The 22,733-nt window shown below is 39.9% G+C and overlaps 1 protein-coding gene across 4 annotated transcripts in view; it reads right to left on the reverse strand.

The window, feature by feature from the left end:
• Positions 1-22,733, reverse strand: part of rb1cc1 (RB1-inducible coiled-coil 1) — a 144,200-nt gene that overhangs the window by 18,981 nt on the left and 102,486 nt on the right. For 3 of the 4 annotated variants that reach the window (XM_078397379.1, XM_078397377.1, XM_078397378.1), the window contains 3 exons: positions 9,686-9,733; positions 6,532-6,590; positions 642-769 (listed from right to left, as the gene is read on the reverse strand). In XM_078397379.1, the coding sequence (XP_078253505.1) occupies positions 642-769; positions 6,532-6,590; positions 9,686-9,733 (235 nt within the window). The remainder of the gene's footprint in view (positions 1-641; positions 770-6,531; positions 6,591-9,685; positions 9,734-22,733) is intronic. The other variant, XM_078397381.1, reaches the window with a different exon arrangement.

Below are 22,733 nucleotides of genomic sequence, written 5' to 3' on the forward strand. Positions count from 1 at the left end.
GTGGCTAATGTTGATGAGCTTAAAAATGTATGTATTAAGTACGTCTCATATGCACAAATATGACTGACTTCTTAATGTCAAAATAGAATTCCTGTGCAATTGTCCTGAATCTTGTGTGACTAATTATGTTCCTTGCAAGTAGTCGGTAAAACTATGCTTTGTGCCTCCCACAAAGCCAAGACACACTAATCATCCGTGGAGGCTTGTTTCGGTGCAAGAGCACTAAACAAGGTGACACAATGACCACAGTATTTAATATAACCAGAAATAATTCCATACATCCTTTGAATCACATGATTGTTTAAAATTGGGTCACTCATTTATATATAGCTGATACAGACTAAAAATGGTAACATTGCATTCAATCTATTTTCAACCATTGGTTAAAATATAGCCTGATCTATATTTATAAAATATAGCCTGATTGGTTTAAAATATAGCTGATTCATTGCCCTATTAACATTTTTTTTCAACAGACAAGAGACTGAGCAGACAAAAGAAATGGCAATTCTCAAAACTAGAGCATGCGAGTGCAATTTGCACTGAATTTGTTGAATGGAGACAAAGAAGCTTTCGGCTATTACAATCATTTTTTAATAAAATTAATTAATTTACTTAAACAAAAAAAATCATTTGCTCACCGGGTTTAAGATCCAATGATCCTAAAGACTCTGAATGCAAGAAGTAAAGGGTTGGGCCAACAGTAAATAGAACGTAATTATCATGACGTTCATCCAAGATAATGAGCACTAAATCTCCAACTTGGAAACTGAAATAGAAAATAACATAATATCAGTGATAAAATTGAAAATTACTTATTTACTTTAAATATAGATAGGTTTGTTACGATGTGCGTTTTCATAATGCAAATGGCATATAACGTGAGGGACAAGTATTACGCAGACCAAATTAATTAGAATGGGAGATAGATACAAAAAGCTGGAGTAATTCAGCGGGTCAGACAACATCTCTGGAAAAAAGGAATAGGTGATGTTTTGGGTCGAGACCCTTCTTCAGATGGGATAGAAGGGGATTTTGATCGGGAACTAAGGAATCACCTTAAAGTTAGTTGGAAATAGATCATCAAAGAAAGCAAGCTGTCTTGGGTCTTAATCAGACACCATTGTCTCTTAAAAAGTCAGTTTCACCAAAGGTGACCACGGAAATTGACAAGAATCGCTTCTATGACACTTATGCAATTACTCTGTTAAACAATATTAAGTACAGCCTTTAGTATTTGAAGCATGCAGTAAAAAAAATAAATGTAGCGTTTAAAAAAACATTTATTTTTGAAAATCCTGTGGGAAAAATAACGTGGTTATTTTGATCTGAAATGCTCAACACATAGCCTCCTTTTCCCTTTGACACAATAGTTTTAGTTTAGTTTAGATATACAGCATGGAAACAGGCCCTTCAGCCCACCAAGTCTATGCTGATTACTGATCACCCGTTCACACCAGTTCCATATTATCCCACGTTTGCATCCCCTCGCTACGCAACAGGGGCAATTTACAGAGGTCAATTAATCTACAAACCCGCATATCTTTGTGTGCGGGAAGGAACCAGAGCACCCGGAGGAAACCAACATGGTCACTAGGCAAACGTGCAAATTTGCACCCGAGGTGAGGATCGAACCTGGGACTCTGCCGCTGTGAGGCGGCAGCTCTAGCAGAGACGCTACCATGATAATGTGTACCATGATAACCATAATGTGTTTTTCCACACCAGATTTCCTAGGAACTTTTTATAGCAGAATTACATTATTCCCACAACACATAGGACAAAATCACTTGAAGAAGGATCTCGATTCTCCAGAGATGCTGCCTGTCCCGCTGAGTTAGAAACACAGAAACATAGAAAATGGGTACAGGAGGAGACCATTTGGCTCTCCGAGCCAGCACCGCCATTCATTGTGATCATGGCTGATCATCCACAATCAGTAACCCGTGCCTGCCTTCTCCCCATATCCCTTGATTCCACTAGCCCCAAGAGCACTATCAAACTCTCTTTTAAATTCATCCAGTGAATTGGCCTCCACTGCCTTCTGTGGCAGAGAATTCCACAAATTCACAACTCTCTGGGTGAAAAAGTTTTTTCTCATCTCAGTTTTAAATGGCCTCCCTTTTATTCTTAGACTGTGGCCCCTGGTTCTGGACTCCCCAATATTGGGAACATTTCTCCTGCATCCAGCTTGTCCAGTCATTTTATAATTTCTATAAGATTCCCTTTCATCCTTCTAAATTCCAGTGAATACAAGCCTTTCCAATCTTTCCTCATATGACAGTCCCGCCATCCCGGGGATTAACCTCGTGAACCTACGCTGCACTGCTTCAATAACAAGGATGTCCTCAAAGATGCTGGAGTTACTCCAGCATCTTGTGTCTAACTTCTCTCTATAATTACTATCAAGCCGTGGACAAAATTTGCCTTAATTAGTTATGGAGAAGAGCATACTAGGCACAGTACAAAATATACTTCAAGAATAGATGCCAGCCCGTTGCATCTACTATGCTCCATGAAATGCTTGCTGGCACAGCATTTTACAAGCCTATCCAAATGACCCATGAGATTAGATCTCTGCTGTATACCCTCATCTAGTTGATAATTTGTATTGTAACACCACTGTACATAGGTGATCAGAACTGATTTTAAAACAGAGACTAAAAGGTTAAGCAGTTCTGAATCACGTAGCAAATAAATTGATTATTTTGGTGTTAGAAAATGCTCATCTAATCAGATGTGATATTGTACTTCAAGTCTCAGTTAAATCAAAATCATTTTTTTCATTATCAATTGCAAGGCACTTCTGTTCTGTTCTTCTCAATGTTACCATAGATTTTCCCTAATTAGAGTCATAGATAGAATCATAGATTGATACAGTGTGGAAACCAGCCCGTCGGCCCAACTCGCCCACACCAGCCAACAATGTTCCAGCTACCCTAGTCCCACTTGCCTGTGCTTGGTCCATAACCCTCCAAACCTGTCCTATCCATGTACCTGTCTAACTGTTTCTTAAATGATGGGATAGTCCCAGCCTCAACTATCTCCTCTGGCAACTTGTTCCATACACTCACCACCCTGTGTCAAAAAATTACCCTTCGGATTCCTATTAAATCTTTTCCACTTCACCTTGAACCTATGTTCTCTGGTCCTCGATTCCCTACTCTGGGTAAAAGATACACCCGATCTATGCCTCTCATGATTTTGGATACCTCTATAAGATCTCCCCTCATCCTCCTACGCTTCATGGAATAGAGACCTAGCCTACTCAACCTCTCCCTATAGCTCACACCCTCTAATCCTGGCAACATCCTCTGACCCCTTTCAAGCTTGACAATATCTTTCCTATAACATGGAGCCCAGAACTGAACACAATATCCTAAATGCGGTCTCACCAACGTCTTGTACAATTGCAACATGACCTCCCAACTTCTATACTCAATACTCTGACTGATGAAAGCCAAAGTGCCAAAAGCCTTTTTGACCACCTTATCTACCAGCAACTCGATCTTCAAGGAACCATGCACCTATACTCCTAGATCCCTCTGCTCTACAACACTACCCAGAGGCCTTCAATTTACTATGTAGGTCCTGCCCTTGTTCGATGTCCCAAAATGCAACACCTCACACTTCTCTGTATTAAATTCCATCAACCATTCCTCTGCCCACCTGGCCAATCAATCCAGATCCTGCTGCAATCGTTCACAACCATCTTCAATTCTTATAAAAAGCTTACAACTGGAGTGTTAACTTGTTTGTTCTTTCTGTAAATGCTTTAAAATCAAACCAGTTTCAAGTTTAAACAAAATGTTTAGATACAAAATTTGGTCCTTTAATAATTTCTTTAATTTTGAGACTTCCCTCAACTTACACGACTATAGATGTGCTTACAATTTACTGCTATATGTTGTGCTGAAGTGAAACGCACCATCTGGTGGTTGAAATAAGAACTGATCAAACTAGTTCCTTTCGAAGGTATTTATTCACAAAATGCTGGAGTAACTCAGCAGGTCAGGCAGCATCTCGGGAGAGAAGGAATGGGTGACGTTTCGGGTCGAGACCCTTCTTCAGACTGATGTCAGGGGGGCGGGACAAAGGAAGGATATAGGTGGAGACAGGAAGATAGAGGGAGATAAAGTTCTCCAACTTTAGATAGTTCCTCTGTCCCTCTCTTCCCCTCCTCCTTCCCAGATCTCCCTCTATCCTCCTGTCTCCACCTATATCCTTCCTTTGTCCCGCCCCCCTGACATCAGTCTGAAGGGTCTCGACCCGAAACGTCACCCATTCCTTCTCTCCCGAGATGCTGCCTGCCTGATCGCTGGTCGGCACGGACTCAGTGGACGAAGGGTCTGTTTCCGTGCTGTATCTCTAGACTAAACTAAATGCATGCTTCAGTTGGGTGTGACTGTAGCAATCTCTTGGTGACATTATAATTCCAAACTTCTGTCACACGATTATGGTCACAACATGCAGAGTGGTCTACTGGCCAACTAGATCAAGCCAAAGGTGGAAGACTATTTTGTTGCAAAACTTGCACATAGTTGATGCTTGTAATGTACCTTTAAAATAATTATAAATAGTTCCAGTGGGATAGTAAACATTTTGAGAAATGAGGTGGTGGGGTAGTAAGAGAGCAAAGCTGCTAATCAGGTTTGAAAATCAGAATCTCAATTAGGAAAGGAAGAGGGAAATGTTGCTACTCTTCCTACCAAGGAATCAAAAGCCCAAATTATGTGGTGAAAGTTACCACAGAAGACCCTCGTTATAATGGATCACAGCGAGGGTGGGATGGTGTTTGTTATTGCTGATTGTCCGCTATAATTGACTTAGGCATTATAATTGTTTCAGTACCTAGGCGGGCCTGGAAGCATCTCTAGATAAAAGGAATGGGTGACGTTTCGGGTCGAGACCCAGTCTGAAGAAGGGTCTCGACCCGAAACCTCACCCATTCCTTCTATCCAGAGATGCTGCCTGTCCCGCTGAGTTACTCCAGCATTTTATATTGTGTCTATCTTCGGTTTAAACTAGCTTCTGCAGTTCTTTCCAATACATAATTGCTTCAGTAGTTATAACAAACAACTGTAGTTGCTGGTTAATACACAAAAGTGCTGGAGTAACTCAGCAGGTCTGGCAGCATCTCTTGTGAACATGTAAATGTGACATTTTGGGTTGAGACCCTTCTTCAGACTCTCAGGCCGGAACTGGGGCTGCAATCCAGTTGAGTTGACAGCCCTGGCCTGCTGGCAGCTGGGGCAGAGGCAAAAATTTGTGGACTACAGTCGTGGCCCACGGGCAGCTGGAGTACAGGCGAAGGTCAGTGGTGGCGGCAGCAGACGCGGCCTAGAAGCGGCGCGAGCTGGTGCTTGTGTGAGCAGCCGGCGCTGTAAGAGGCAGGTGAGATAGCGTGAGCTGGGGGTGGTGCGAGCAGCCGGCACTGTAAGAGGCAGGTGAGATAGCATGAGGTTAGGATGGTGCGAGCACCTGAATTGTAAGTGTAGGGGAGGCGGGGAGACGGCGTGAGCCGGGGATGGTACGAGCAGCCTGCACTGTAAGAGGCAGGGGAGACAGCGTGAGCTGGGGGTAGATTGGAGAAATGGGACTGTACCTTAACTTATGACTATTACGACCATTCATAGGTCCGATAACAGAGAGGAATAAGCTGCTCCTAAGTTTGGTGGCACGCTTTTCAAGCATCTGTATCTTCTGCCCAACAGGAATGGGGAGATGTTACTATCTCCTTCTTGTACCCCATCTCATCATTTTGCTAGATTTAGTCCACTACAGTGGTGTCAGATGGAGTTAGAGCAGAATTTGCTCACAAAGTCGGAAACGTATAGGGAGTATATAGCAAGGGACTGAGATCACATCCTTACGGGGCACTGGTGTTGAGAATTATTGTAAGGAGATGTTGTCACCTATCCTCACTGATGTCAGGAGTCTATGAGTCAGAAAGCAGATGAGATGCCAACTCCTGGATCCAGGAGTTTGGAGAAGAGTTTCAATGGGATTATTGTGTCTATTTATTGTAGACACAATAATCCCGTTGAAACTCCTCTCCATTTATTAAAAGTTAGATACCTCCCTTGGTCACACATACAAAGAAATGCGAAAATATCTTCAAGCTGCTGTTCAAGGTGCTGACATCTTCAGAAGATGCTTTTCACCAGTACAGCATCCAGAAATCATTAGGTAATGCAGTGGAGTTGGGATATTTAGATGATGTACTCTGATTAAATACATTATACCCTTAGACAGATAGATAGATAGGAAAACTTTAGAGGGATGTGGGCCAAACACAAGCAAATGGGACTATTTTAGATGGGGCATCTTTGTCAGCATTGAAGAGTTGGGCCACAGGGCCTGTTTCCATGCTCTATGACTATGTTGTGGCTTATTGATTCTGAAATCACAATAATTACTGGGTACCTTTCTTAATTACTGGCTAAAGTTAACTTAACCAAATTCTCGTATATAATTCAAACATTCCTGGAATAATTTAGCAACTTTTCACTTTAACCAAAGAATACTTACTCTCGAATTGCTATTTTGTCAGAATGTCGGGAAGAAACTGAAGACATGCTCTGAGACATCTGAAAAATCAAAGCCAAACAATTACCCCAAGAAAACGTCACAAAATGTATACAATAAACTGGTAATAGAACACAAAGCTTGGTAACAAAGTACAAAGATAGTAAATGCTTTCTCAAATTTGATCAGCAGATTTGTGTTGGTAGCTGCTGTCAGAAAATATACAGATCATGAAAATAAATCATGCAGAAAAGCTAAACCACAACTGAGCTGATTAAAAGTAGTTTGTAGAAAACTTGAGGAAAAGCCCTTCAGGGACTGAGCTCCCAGGGCATACTGATATGTTTGTTAGTTAATCAACTGGATGCTGTGCCCAACATCCAAAGCTTCATTAAATAATTCTCCGGAGAGGCCCTTGAATTGCAACATTCTTACTAATATATGTAACTGAGTGATTAGAAATATAATAAATTAATATTTTAAAACTCTACAAATTATAACACATGATGCAAAGTACAATTTAAAATACATAATAGAATGATCAAATCCTATATTCCCCATGTTCAAAATTCATTCCACATTTAATTATACTCTCAAATTTATTTGGTCCTTTTTTCACTATCATCTAGGTCAGATTTCCTCACGTTTCCGCAGTTATTTTTGTGCAATCAGATTTGTTTATGGGATCATTTTTACACTATTGGGAATTTTGAGCAAAATGGCTTGAAGAAAACTGGTAGTGGAAAAGTAATGAAGAGGTGGAAAAAGCAATGCTTCCAGAGTCTATTTCTCATATTTTTGGGATAGGGCATCACTATTTCACAGGATCTCTCGTCAACCAAGTCCCAAGATCCATTTTAGAATCAATTGTATTGACCAGGAATGTGTGGCACAAACATTCAAGCTAGTGATCAAGGATAAACTTGTTTTGCGCATAATTTTGCAGTCATTGGAATTTTGGACCAATTATATGTGTATCGCTTATTTGCTGAACGAAGAGATATGGATAAATATATTTGGACAGCTTATTGATAGGGTAGAAGCAACTCATAAACAAATAACTTTAAAGTTCAAAACAAGGGAAATAAAGATAGATACTGGGTTAGAATTTTTAACTAACTTCTCGTATTTCTCCAAGCAGGTAACACCAAGTTCAAAATGTTATGCAAATGTTAAAAGTCCTGTTCCAATGGCAGCTATTCACTCGTGAATTTCATATGGTGCTCTAACTACTTGAACAATGATGTATAGCAAGAGGTCAAAAGTTTAAATACAATTATAAAATTGTGTGAGTCACTTAGAATTGAGAAAACCAGGACCGAGTCAACTTCTGGACGATTGACTGATGATGCAACACAAAAATGCAAGAGGAATATTACCTACAAACAAATTTCAAGTCGGACTTATGAACATTGTACGAAAGTGTCACTAATGAATGAAAACTCATACATGATCAATTTTTGCCAGAACCCTAAAGGTTCTTGTATGGCTTTCTTATTATTTCAACAATAATTGGAATCCTTACAAAATGGGAATTAAATCAAAATCTGAGATGTTCTAATAACAGACAAAAATCTTTATAAATAACATTTCACGCCTCTTTTAAATACTTTCAATTCAGGCCATGATAAATTTGAACACTTATTTAACAAATTCCATTATTTGAGCAGTAAAACAAATTACAAACATTGCAACAGCACTATGATGTATTGAGCAAAATCATAAAGACCATGAAATTTAAAATAAAAACACTGCTGGCAACTGATTCTAATTATACGATAGAGTAACAAGTCTAAAGTTTTTCTTTTTATGAGGAAACATTCTTGTGTTCAGGTAAAAATCACTACTCATCATAGGAAATAAGAAAATCGGCCATTCTAATCAAAACTAACACTTAAACCAAAATGCAGGTGAGTAAAATGTAAATATTATGCGGAACATCACAAACATGCTATGTTCCTTAAATGAACCAATTAGAACATCAACCATGGATTCCAGAGAAAATGCTTCAAATATTCCCCACAGCCATTGTGTTCCAAAATAAGGCAGCACAAAAATAACAAACATATGCACAAGCAAAATAATGCCCGAAGAATGCATGCATGCCATAATTACATTGCAAAATCACTGCCTAATAAGAATATTCATGGTGAGAAATAGAAATTTGTATTACCAGAAAGAATTTATATAATTATGTCCAAGTAATTCTGTAGAAATCATCATATACTCATCCATAAAATATTAAAGTTGAGATTTTTTCCAGTCGAGGAGACACAGTTATGTGATAATATTCTGTCATTACTAGCTCAGAATAAACTAGCAAAAAAATGGCTAATAACATTAAGAGCACTGCACTAAAGAAGGGAAATTAAGGCCTTTGAGTATTGTTATGTTATTTTTCTTTGGTTCTAAAAATGAAATCACACAAACTACCAGTTGAGTACAACAACACAAAATGATCTGGTTTCCTTGCTCTGATCTCTTTTCTTAACAATGAGAATAGCAATATCAAAATAATTAACTTAATGTTAAATAAATTCTGTAGCATTCAGTATTTTATTATTTCAATAGACATTAGTTTGGAACTCACATTCAGCAAGAGCCATGCGGATGACATTAACTTATTTCTTTTAATACTGTACAACTACCAAAATTAAAGTTTCTTTACAATTTGCCGACCTGCATATATATTTTAAAACATGACAATCTTCTCCAAATATGCAACAGTGGCTTGGAGCCAAATTATTAAGAGGATAACAAAAACATTCAAAATGAACATTTAATAACTGCAAGCTTCCCATACTCCCTCAAAACTGGAACCATGCACATTTAAGATAATCAAGATTAATATCCTCTGCAAAATGTCTTTGCAATATGTTTCTCTTACTTAAAAAACAAACACTACTCAAAACAATACAAGAATAATATTTTACAACTTTCCTATTTTATAGTTGCTGCATCTTAATAGAACCCAACATTGTCTAAAACTGGATAATGGCAGTATATTCTGCACCAATTCCTTTATCCTCTCCAAGGTTTGATAAGAGCTTGAGAATTAAAACTGCTTACTGTGGGATATATTCCAGAATTATTCTGACAGCAATACATTGGACCAAATAAAAGTTTATTTGCCTTGTGGTCCAAACAGAATACATACCAATCTTTGATTTAATCGTTTATTCTCCTCTTCTTTCATTTGTAAAGTCTACGAGCAAGCAAAATAAATTTAATTTTAAAGTTTGTAGCACTTTTAAAATGCAAAACGAATTGTTATTCAACTGGCTGCCAAAAGAAAAAAGCACTTGAGTGAATAGATAAAAGGTCATCAAATAGAAGCAAAAGTTTTAGATCAAGATAAATATATTAAATTATATTTATTAGCAGTTTTTCATTTTCATCCCTTCACTATCTGCAAAAGCAGCACCGTTTGTTGAAGCATCATGAAATTGATGAGAGCTTTTCCTTAGACAATTTAAAACCATTTACATTCCTCAAATATACTTAATATATTTCTCAAATCGGAGATCATTCACAGAACAAAGTTAATGCACTTTTCAATGCAATTCTGCACTTAATTCAATTTCATACATTGGAAACTTTATTTCAAAGTATATTTCTAGTTTAATAATGAGCACCAGGACATTCAGAAAAATGTAATGCAAACTCTCAGATTGTTGAAAAGGAAAATGTTTGATGAAACAGGAAAATACAATATACTTACAAATGAGGGATTAATAATGATGGCAACAAAAATATGGAAAGAATAGCATGCACAAAACATGTTCTGACAAAATATTCCTGGGAAAAGCTAACGGGCAGAGTAATAACAATATAAATACTGCTGATAGGAGAAATCACACAATGGAGCAGTTTGAGAAGATAGCATTGTCTTTCAGCAAAGAGAAACTGAATTGTACCACTTAGAAAAAAATGCAAAATTCCTAATGTTTGATGACTTCAGACAGTAACAGTTGAAGTGAAAGCAAAACAAAATAAATAACACAAAGCTTATCTTTTGTACACCATGAGCATTCTTAGGCACTTTACAGCCAAAAAATAATTTATGAAGTATAATACAAGTAAACATGAAAGTTCAAGATGATTATGACATTAACATTTATTTAGAGATCAATATTGGTTAAACCTTCCTAATATACGAGGTAGGTTCTTCAGACCACTTTGAACAACTATTTTGATTCAGATTAACATTAGTTCAAATACACCAAGGTACAGTGAAATACCTTAATCTCAGAGCATGGAAAATACATAATAGATACCACAATAAATAGCAGTGGGGAAGAAGTTGTTCTTAATTTGAATGTCCAGGTTTTCAAACTCCTGCAACACCCCCAAATGTTAGAAAGGAGAAAAAAGATTATGTCTCCTTTTTGGAATCTATATGCATGGTAAGATAAATTGAAGCACGACTGTGTTATCTTTGTTACAATTAGAACTACTGCAATTAGTTTTCCCATCATATTCCCCACATACTTTATCTGATGATATATTCAGTGAAACATGTGGCAATGTCTCCTTTATAATATGAAAATCCTTGCCTGTTCAAGAACACAAAACAAAGATTAAAATATTCCAGTGACAATGAAGTGGCAGGAAGAGAAAAAGAAGTTAACCAAACCAATTAATAATGAATGGAGACTTTTTTTAAAAGTGTATGGAAAGACTGGTGTTTGCAGTATTTGGTATAACATGAATATATACAGCGCAACAAACCACGATAAGAAGAAAACCCCCTCCAGAATTTACAAGTATTTCAAATGAGCCACACGAAGTGAAAGCAAATGGAGGTCAGGTGCTTTTCTGTAAACAATGAATTTGCAAGAATTTGAACTGCTCATCAACTACAAAAATCAAATCTTAGCAAAATACTTGATCAGAAAGAAAACCGCAAACGGGTAAATTTGCTTGCATCTATTACAGTTGATAAGAACTTTAATTTTCAAAATAAACAACAGTTTCACAGAACATTTGCAGTTAGCTAATAATATAAAAGAGGATAGATATAGTTTTTTGTTATATAAAGAGTAAGAAAGAGGCAAGAGTGGACATTGGATGCTGGAAAATGATGCAGGAGAAGTGAAAATGGAGATGAAAGAAATGGCAGAGGAGTTGAATAACGATTTTGCATCAGTCTTCACAGTGGAAGACAATGTGTCTGAAATTCAAGAGAGTCGGGGGGTGGAAATTAGTAGAGTGGCTATTACCAAGGAGAAGGTGCTTGGGAAGCTGAAAAGGCTGAAGGTGGATAGGTCACCTGGACTGCACCTTAGGGTTCTGAAAGAGGTGGCTTTAGAGATTGTGGAGGCATTAATAGTAATAGAGATATTGCAAAAATCACTCAAGTCAGAAGTAGGTCCCGACGATTGGAAAATTGACAATATTACCCCGCTGTACAAGAAGGGAGCAAAGCAGAATAGTGGGAATTATAGGCCAATTAGTCTGACTTCAGAGGTTGGTAGGATTTTGGAGTCCATTATAAAAGATGAGGTTATGGAGTATGGATTTGTGAAGGAGAGATTTTACCTGACAAATCTTCTGGAATTCTTTAAAGAAGTAAATAGTAGGAATGACAAAGGAGTCAGTGGACGTTGTTTACCGAGATTTTCAGAAAGCCTTTGACAAGGTGCCACACGTGAGGCTGCTAAGGAAAATGAGAGCCCATGGTATCAAACGGCAGATACCAGCATGGATAGCAGGTTGGCTGGATGGCAGAAGGCAAAGAGTGGCAATAAAGGGGGCCTTTTCTGGTTGGCTGCCATTGACTAGTGGAGTTCCACAGGGGTTACTACTCTTCACATTGTATATTATTGATTTGGATGAGGGGATTGAAGGCTTCGTGGCCAGGTTTGCAGATGATATGAAAATAGTGGAAAGGCAGGTAGTGCAAAGAAAGCAGGGACTCTGCCCGCTCTCCCAACCTGTTCTTCTGCAGAGAAGTGGCAGATGGAATATAGTGCAGCAAAGGTGGAGTCATGCATTTTGGTAGTAGGAATAAAGGTGTAGACTACCTGCAAGAAAGCAAACGCAATGCAAATGCATTTATTTCAAAAGGGCTAGAATGCAAAAACAGGGATGTAATGCTGAGGCTCTATAAGGCGCTGTTAGGCCACATTTGGAGTATTGTGAGCAATTTTGGGCACCATATCTGAGGAAGGATATGCTGGCCCTGGAGTATGATCCCAAGAATGAGTGGGTTAACTTATGATGAGCATTTGACAGCACTGGGCTTACACTCACTGGAGTTTAGAAGAATGAAGGGAACATCATTGAAACTTACCTAATAGTGAAAGGTTGGGATAGAGTGGATGCGGAGAGGATGTTTCCACTAGTTGGAGAGTCATGGGCTAGAGGTCATAGCCTTAGAATGAAAGGACATCCATTAGGAAGGAGATGAGAAGGAATTTATTTAGTAAAAGGGTGATGAATCTGTGGAATTCTTTGCCAAGTCAATGGATATTTTTAAAGCAAATATAGATTCTTGATTAGTATGGGTGTCAGGGGTTATGGGGAGAAAGCAGGAGAAGGGGTTAGGAGGGAGAGACAGATCAGCCATGATTGAATGACAGAGTAGACTTGACAGGCCAAATGGCCTCATTCTGCTCCTATTACTTATGACCTTTTGAACATTAACATTCAGAAATCCTTACACTAACCTCTCCATCCTAGGGAGCCTTTTAAACTTAATTTTATTTGAATTATTAAATAAGTGTAAACAGCAAAGTTAGGAGCCACTAACCGATTCACAACATTGCTTCACATAGATGTGATGAAATGCTCAGTGCCACTTGTGGCAACGTATCCTTGAACAGGCAAGAATTTTCTTTATATTATGACAAAGAACACATCGCAAAGATCAACATACTTCAGTGACAAGAACTAGCAAGACCAAGGAACCGATTGTTGACTTCAGGGAGGGAAAATCAAGTGACCATGCCACTTGCAAAGAAAGCTCACCAACGCCTCTTCTTCTTCAGAGGTTTGAGAAGATTCTGCACGTTGCCGAATGCTCTTTTAAAATTTTACAAAATTTTATCTAGCTACTTAATCAGTAAAAAAAATGGCAAAAATGGCAAACTTGCCTATGGTGGTGAGCCTATCCACTGGTTGCATCATGGCCTGGTACAGTAATTCACACATTCAGGCTCAAAGGAGGCTGTAGAATGTGGTGGACTTTGCCCGGTCTATCATGGGAATCTACTTCCCCACCAACGGGAAGCAGAAAATGAGGCTAATATAATCATCGACCCACACCACCCTGGCCACGCTCCTATCTCACTGCTATTATCAGGAAGCTGGTACAGGAGCAGATGCAGTATAATGTAGATAAATGTGAGGTTATCCACTTTGGCGGCAAAAACAAGGAGGCAGATTATTATCTGAATGGTGTCAGATTAGGTAAAAGGGAAGTGCAACGAGACATGGGTGTCCTTGTACGCCAATCACTGAAAGTAAACAGGCAGGTACAGCAGGCAGTGAAGAAAGCTAATGGCATGTTGGCCTTCATAACGAGAGGATTTGAGTATAGGAGCAAAGAGGTCCTTCTGCAGTTGTATAGGGCTCTGATGAGAACACATCTCATTTGGGGAAGGACACCCTTGCTATTGAGTCAGTGCAGCGTAGGTTCACAACTTTAATCCCCGGGATGGCGGGACCGTCATATGAGGAAAGATTGGAAAGATTGGGGTTGTATTCACTAGAATTTAGAAGGATGAGAGGAGATCTTATAGAAATGTATACAATTATAAAAGGACTGGACAAGCTAGATGCAGAACAAATGTTCCCAATGTTGGGGGAGTCTAGAACCAGGGGCCACAGTCTAAGAATAAAGGGGAGGCCATTTAAAAATGAGGTGAGATAAAACTTTTTCACCCAGAGAGTTGTGAATTTGTGGAATTCTCTGCCACAGAAGGCAGTGGAGGCCAACTCACTGGATGAATTTAAAAGAGTTAGATAGAGCTCTAGGGGCTAGTGGAATCAAGGGATATGGGGAGAAGGTAGGCACAGGTTACTGATTGTGGATGATCAGCCATGATCACAATGAATGGCGGTGCTGGCTCGAAGGGCCAAATGGCCTCCTCCTGCACCTATTTTCTATCTTTCTAGGAGCCCAAGTAGTGTTACCTCTAGGTTCAATAACAGCTTCTTCTCATCAACCATTACACTTTGTAATGGAACAGAAGTGGCGCAAAACATTCTGCACATTTGGGCACAGCACAAAGTAATGCTGGGTTCGAAATAACAGTAATAGGACAAGAGTTACTTTTTATTTTCATATTCGGAAGCACAATTGGCATGCAGGAGGAAACCAGAGCACTTCGTGGAAACCCACGTTCATAAGAGTAACTTGCTAATTCCAAATGAACAGCAACAGAGAGCAAAAATTGAATTTGGGGCTGCTGGAGATGAAAGAGGTGTGCATTACACAAGCATACTCTGTCGCTCTTCATACACAGATATTAAAGGGAGAGGTAACCTATCAATATTAATATTACATCTCAAAGACACAAAAAAAAACTGCAGATGGTGGAATCTAGATTTTTTTTAAATCAATTGCTGGAAGAACTCAGCAAGTCGAGCAGCATCTGCGGAGGTAAAATGATGGTCAACATTTCAGGTCGAGATTCTCCATGGCTACTTAAGTACACATGTTCAAGCTGTGAGATACTGAGACGGAAAATATTTAGAATACTACAACACAGCCTTGAATATCAACAAATTTGACTTGTGGTGAATAAACCACAATTGCTTGTTCGTAGGAAAAAATGCCACAGGGTAAAGGTTTTTGCCATTACCAAGCTTTTCTTTAAATCATAAGTTTCACTGTGACAAAATTAGGCAGTATCTTTACTAATCTTAACTTACACTTTGTAAATATTTTAATGCTTACAACAAAATTGTTGCAACATTGAAGAATTAAAAACTCAAGGAGGTCAAGTCACATTGAACACTATACCAGCAGATTGCCTTGCTGTTGAGTCTTATGAGCAATCCAATTACTGATTATCTTTCAGTTTCCCCAAGTGTACCATCATATTATCCACAACTGACCCATTAAATCCCCCCCCCCCCGAGTTATTTTAGGAAAACATTTGCATACATGTCCACGCACCACCCTTCACCCCACATAATTCTAATGGCAACCTTGCAGCTTTTTCCTTCTGGTTTTTTAATCAAATATCACCTATTGATTTCTTGTTTATTTGTGCAGTTAAGCCATACATCCAACCCAACAACAGCTGTTTCGTGTAGCAGTTGGAAAAGGAATAAACACACAAGTGATGTTTTTCATAAAAGCGAGACTGATCAGATATTCAATCAGTGCTATATTTGGAAACTTTACAGAACAAATGATCTAAGCAACAAAAAGGCTTAGATGTCTTTCATCGTCTCAGGAATGTCAACATATTTTCATAGCCAATGAATTAAGTTTGCTGTGCATAGGCATTTGCTCGCTTGCAAACAGTAGATATGACCAGGGATAGAAAAGTGCTGCTGAGAAGACATTAAGAATCATAGTCAGAGTAATCAGTGTACATCTTGTACCACCCCTCCCCACCCAAATTCTAAAAGAAAATTGACCGAATAATGTAGCATAAATACTTTAATGATCAAAAATACATCCTAATCCCACCAGCAAGCAAAACACACTGGAGGTGTAGGCACCATTATATAGGCAGGTATGTAGCCCTTGGAATCCTTAACATAAAATTTAGATCTATGAAATCTTATGCAATTAGGTCAAACATGGATTAGGAAACAACTACCTGATTATAATTGACGAATTGGTGCACCTCCATTTTGAACAACATTGGGAGACAGCATGGAAAATATATACAGTATCACAATCTGTAATACCATGTTCAGCAGACTCCTCACTTCACCATTAACAAAAGGGATGAACTCTTGCTCAACGAGAAGTGCAGTATCAGATCAAAGCTCGGTAACCAGGGTAGAACCTTCCTGGTAGACACAATAGTTCCTAAGAAGGCTTTGGAAGTTCAGCATGTCCCCAACAACCCTCACCAACGTCTACAGATGCGCCGTAGAAAGCATTTTTTTGGGATGCATCAATACTTGGTTTGGAAATCAGCTCCATCCAAGACTGCAATAAATTGCAGCGTATTGTGGACATAGCCCAGAACATCACACAAACCAACCTCCCTTCCATTGACTCCATTTATACATCACATTGCCTCGGCAAGGCCAGCAACATAATAAAGGCGAATTGCACCCGGGCCACTCTCTCTTCAATCGGGCTAAAGGTGGAGAAGTGTGAAAACACACACCTACAGATTCAGGGACAGTTTCTTCCCAGCTGTTATCAAGCCACTAAACCATTCTACCGTAAACAGAGAGCAGTCCTGAACTGCTATCTACCTCATTGGGGACCCTCGGGCTATCTTTGATCAGACCTTACTGGCATTACCTTGCACTAAACATTATTCCCCTATCATGTACTGTACATTGCAAATGGCTCGTTTGTAATCATGCATTGTCTTTCCGCTGGCTGGTTAGCACGCAACAAAAGCCAAGTTAGATATAGCTCTTAGGGCTAACGGAATCAAGGGATATGGGGAGAAAGCAGGAATGGGGCACTGATTTTGGATGATCAGCCAAGATCTTATTGAATGGTGGTGCTGGCTTAAAGGAACGAATGGCCTACTCCCGCACCTATTTTATATGCTTCAATGTTTTCACTGTACCTCAGTACACGTGACAATAAAGTAAACTAAATAGTGCCCTGGGTAACATTATGGAGAAAATAAATCTTGGAATACAAGTACACAGCTTCTTCTCATCAACCATTACACTTTGTAATGGAACAGAAGTGGCGCAAAACATTCTGCACATTTGGGCACAGCACAAAGTAATGCTGGGTTCGAAATAACAGTAATAGGACAAGAGTTACTTTTTATTTTCATATTCGGAAGCACAATTGGCATGCAGGAGGAAACCAGAGCACTTCGTGGAAACCCACGTTCATAAGAGTAACTTGCTAATTCCAAATGAACAGCAACAGAGAGCAAAAATTGAATTTGGGGTTGCTGGAGATGAAAGAGGTGTGCATTACACAAGCATACTCTGTCGCTCTTCATACACAGATATTAAAGGGAGAGGTAACCTATCAATATTAATATTACATCTCAAAGACACAAAAAAAAACTGCAGATGGTGGAATCTAGATTTTTTAAAAATCAATTGCTGGAAGAACTCAGCAAGTCGAGCAGCATCTGCGGAGGTAAAATGATGGTCAACATTTCAGGTCGAGATTCTCCATGGCTACTTAAGTACACATGTTCAAGCTGTGAGATACTGAGACGGAAAATATTTAGAATACTACAACATAGCCTTGAATATCAACAAATTTGACTTGTGGTGAATAAACCACATTTGCTTGTTCGTAGGAATAAATGCCACAGGGTAAAGGTTTTTGCCATTACCAAGCTTTTCTTTAAATCATAAGTTTCACTGTGACAAAATTAGGCAGTATCTTTACTAATCTTAACTTACACTTTGTAAATATTTTAATGCTTACAACAAAATTGTTGCAACATTGAAGAATTAAAAACTCAAGGAGGTCAAGTCACATTGAACACTATACCAGCAGATTGCCTTGCTGTTGAGTCTTATGAGCAATCCAATTACTGATTATCTTTCAGTTTCCCCAAGTGTACCATCATATTATCCACAACTGACCCATTAAATCCCCCCCCCCCCCCCCCCCCCCCCGAGTTATTTTAGGAAAACATTTGCATACATGTCCACGCACCACCCTTCACCCCACATAATTCTAATGGCAACCTTGCAGCTTTTTCCTTCTGGTTTTTTAATCAAATATCACCTATTGATTTCTTGTTTATTTGTGCAGTTAAGCCATACATCCAACCCAACAACAGCTGTTTCGTGTAGCAGTTGGAAAAGGAATAAACACACAAGTGATGTTTTTCATAAAAGCGAGACTGATCAGATATTCAATCAGTGCTATATTTGGAAACTTTACAGAACAAATGATCTAAGCAACAAAAAGGCTTAGATGTCTTTCATCGTCTCAGGAATGTCAACATATTTTCATAGCCAATGAATTAAGTTTGCTGTGCATAGGCATTTGCACGCTTGCAAACAGTAGATATGACCAGGGATAGAAAAGTGCTGCTGAGAAGACATTAAGAATCATAGTCAGAGTAATCAGTGTACATCTTGTACCACCCCTCCCCACCCAAATTCTAAAAGAAAATTGACCGAATAATGTAGCATAAATACTTTAATGATCAAAAATACATCCTAATCCCACCAGCAAGCAAAACACACTGGAGGTGTCGGCACCATTATATAGGCAGGTATGTAGCCCTTGGAATCCTTAACATAAAATTTAGATCTATGAAATCTTATGCAATTAGGTCAAACATGGATTAGGAACAACTACCTGATTATAATTGACGAATTGGTGCACCTCCATTTTGAACAACATTGGGAGACAGCATGGAAAATATATACAGTATCACAATCTGTAATACCATGTTCAGCAGACTCCTCACTTCACCATTAACAAAAGGGATGAACTCTTGCTCAACGAGAAGTGCAGTATCAGATCAAAGCTCGGTAACCAGGGTAGAACCTTCCTGGTAGACACAATAGTTCCTAAGAAGGCTTTGGAAGTTCAGCATGTCCCCAACAACCCTCACCAACGTCTACAGATGCGCCGTAGAAAGCATTTTTTTGGGATGCATCAATACTTGGTTTGGAAATCAGCTCCATCCAAGACTGCAATAAATTGCAGCGTATTGTGGACATAGCCCAGAACATCACACAAACCAACCTCCCTTCCATTGACTCCATTTATACATCACATTGCCTCGGCAAGGCCAGCAACATAATAAAGGCGAATTGCACCCGGGCCACTCTCTCTTCAATCGGGCTAAAGGTGGAGAAGTGTGAAAACACACACCTACAGATTCAGGGACAGTTTCTTCCCAGCTGTTATCAAGCCACTAAACCATTCTACCGTAAACAGAGAGCAGTCCTGAACTGCTATCTACCTCATTGGGGACCCTCGGGCTATCTTTGATCAGACCTTACTGGCATTACCTTGCACTAAACATTATTCCCCTATCATGTACTGTACATTGCAAATGGCTCGTTTGTAATCATGCATTGTCTTTCCGCTGGCTGGTTAGCACGCAACAAAAGCCAAGTTAGATATAGCTCTTAGGGCTAACGGAATCAAGGGATATGGGGAGAAAGCAGGAACGGGGCACTGATTTTGGATGATCAGCCAAGGTCTTATTGAATGGTGGTGCTGGCTTAAAGGAACGAATGGCCTACTCCCGCACCTATTTTATATGCTTCAATGTTTTCACTGTACCTCAGTACACGTGACAATAAAGTAAACTAAATAGTGCCCTGGGTAACATTATGGAGAAAATAAATCTTGGAATACAAGTACACAGTTCCCAGAAAGTGCTGGCACAGGTATTTTGGATGGTGAAGGTGGCCTTTGACACATTAGCTTTCATCAGTCAAGAAATTGAGCATAGAAATTTGGACACTATATTGCAGATGTGCAATTCATTAGTGAGGCCGCACTTGGAGTATTGTGTTCAGTTTTGTCGCCCTGCTACAAGAAAGATGACATTAAGCTGGAAAGAGTGCAGGGGAGATTTACAAAGATGTTTCTAGGACTCAACAACTGAGCTTTAGGGCATCCTTGGAGCACAGGAGGTAGAGGGGTAATCTTATAGAGGTGCATCAAACCATGAGGGAAATACAAAGGGTGAATGCACAGCATCTTTTGCCCAAGGTAGGGGAATCGGCTTAAGGTGGGAGGAGAAAGATTTAATTAGAATTTGAAGAGTAGCTTTTATTCAGAGGATGGTGGATATATGGAACGAGCTGCCAGAGGAAGTAGTGAGGCAGGTGCAATAATAACACTTAAAAGTCATTTTGGTAGGCACATGGATAGGAAAGGTTTAGAGGAATACAGAGCAAATATGGGAACAGCTTGGTTGGGGCACCATGGACAAATTGGACCCTAGAGCCTAAGTTTCAATGCTCCAATTCTACAATTAAGAACCTTAACACCATCTTCTTGATATCAACATGCCCAGAACAATAGCATACCCATTTCTGGTTTTGCAATCCTCCATGTTTTTCTTCTTGGTGAATACTGAAGCAAAGTACTCATTTAGTCCTCACTCCTTTCCCTAGCTCCAGGCATAAATTCCCTCCTTTGTCTTACTCTCTCTCTAGCTACTCATAAACTTTTACAGATGGACTTAAGAAAGCATACTGCCAGGTTGCATCACAACTTGGTTTTTCCAACTCTTCCAACGCCTTGTTCGACCCACAACAACCACCTTCCTTCCACTCTGGTAGATGGAATAGAGGAACCAACCCTGATATCACATTCTGCACCAATATTAATGGTGGAACTCCTGTCCAAGAAGTGCTGAACCACTTTCCCCACTCTCAGCACCGTCCATCTCTCATCCACACACAACCTCTGCTTACCCTTACCAAGTCATCCCCAGTTCCAAGATGGAACTTCCGGAAAGCTGACGGGGCTGTATTCCAAGTGACAACTAACAAGCTGGCAGATGACTTGCGAATGCCAACCAAAGACAATCTCAATGAAGCCTACAAACAGTTCACTCTGGCCCTGAAAACTGTTGTCAACGCCTCTGTTCCAAGAGGGTTTCGCAAGTCATACATTCCAACTTGGGACAAAGTGCAATGATCTCTACAACAGTTACCTGGAAGCTGGTGACCCAAAATGCTCAAAGGGAAACTGCAACAGCTCTTCTTGATGCCAAGAACAATGGATCGAAGCTGTCACTAACACTAACTTCACCCACTCTTCGCGGAAGGCATGGGCCTCCATCAATAGACTCACCGGCAGAACCTCTGCTAAGATGCCATGCCCTGTATCCCCAAATGACATTGCAAATCAACTAGTCAAGAATGGCCCCAACAAGCAGTTCAAAAGAGATGTTCTCCTAGAAATCTCCAGCATAAGGAAAAGAGCCATTTTTCCTGAACATGAGTACCTTAACCATGACTTTACCATCGGAGAAGTGCTTGCAGCTATCAAACTTGTTAAGCAGGGCAAGGCCTCAGGCCCAGATGGGATTCACAACGAATTCCTAGTGCACTGCGGAGACATGATTGGATGGCTGACTGATCTGTTTAATGTGTGCTACAGCTGCACACAAATACCGAAGATGTGGAGACGTGCTTCTATTATCAGCCTTCTCAAACCTGGGAAGCCAGATACATCTCCACAAAGCTATCGCCCAATCTCACTACTGTGTACTACCTACAAACTTATAGAACGCCTGATTCTCACAAGAATCAACCCCATTGTTGATCCGCTCTTACCACATGACCAAGCTGGCTTCCGACAAGGGCGTTCCACAGTTGACCAAGTTGTGCGACTCACTCAAACCATCGAACAGGCATTTGACGACAAGCAAGTGACTGGTGCTATTTTCCTAGACCTCACTGCTGCATACAATACGGTATGGCACCAAGGCCTTCACTTGAAGCTCCAGAGAATGCTCACCCCAAATCATCTGACAGACTTCATTATGGAGCTCCTGTACATAGGCTCAAGAATGGTGTTGCTCAGGGTTCGGTCCTTGCACCGACCCTGTATAACATCTACACTTCTGACTTTCCAGCCACCTCAGCCAAACGGTACATGTACGCTAATGACGTCGCCCTCACAATATCTGCCACGCATGTTAAGGAGGTGGAAGAAAAGCTGTCTGCTGACATGGGTGCCATATGTAGGTACCTGGAAAACTGGAGGCTGAAGTTATCTACCATGAAGACAGTGTCATCAATATTTCACCTTAGAAATAAACTGGCGAACTACTGTCTTAAGGTGCAGCGAGACTCAGTCAACCTTCTCAACTTTGGCCTAAACCCCACATACCTTAGCGTCAAACTAGATCGCAGCCTCACCTGCAAAAGCCATCTGATGAAGCTGAAGAGCAAAGTTTGTGCTAGAGTATGCTTAGTCAGGCGCCTTGCTAGCACAAACTGGGGTGCATCCTTCAGCATCCTGAAAACTTTGGTAATGGCCCTAGCATATGCACCCGCAGAATACTATGGACACAAAGTACTCACACTCGCAGACTGGATGTGCCCCGACATGAAGCAATGAGCATCATCTCAGGCTGCATCCG

Source organism: Rhinoraja longicauda, chromosome 4, assembly GCF_053455715.1.
Source record: "Rhinoraja longicauda isolate Sanriku21f chromosome 4, sRhiLon1.1, whole genome shotgun sequence".
Classification (NCBI taxonomy): Eukaryota; Metazoa; Chordata; class Chondrichthyes; order Rajiformes; family Arhynchobatidae; genus Rhinoraja; species Rhinoraja longicauda.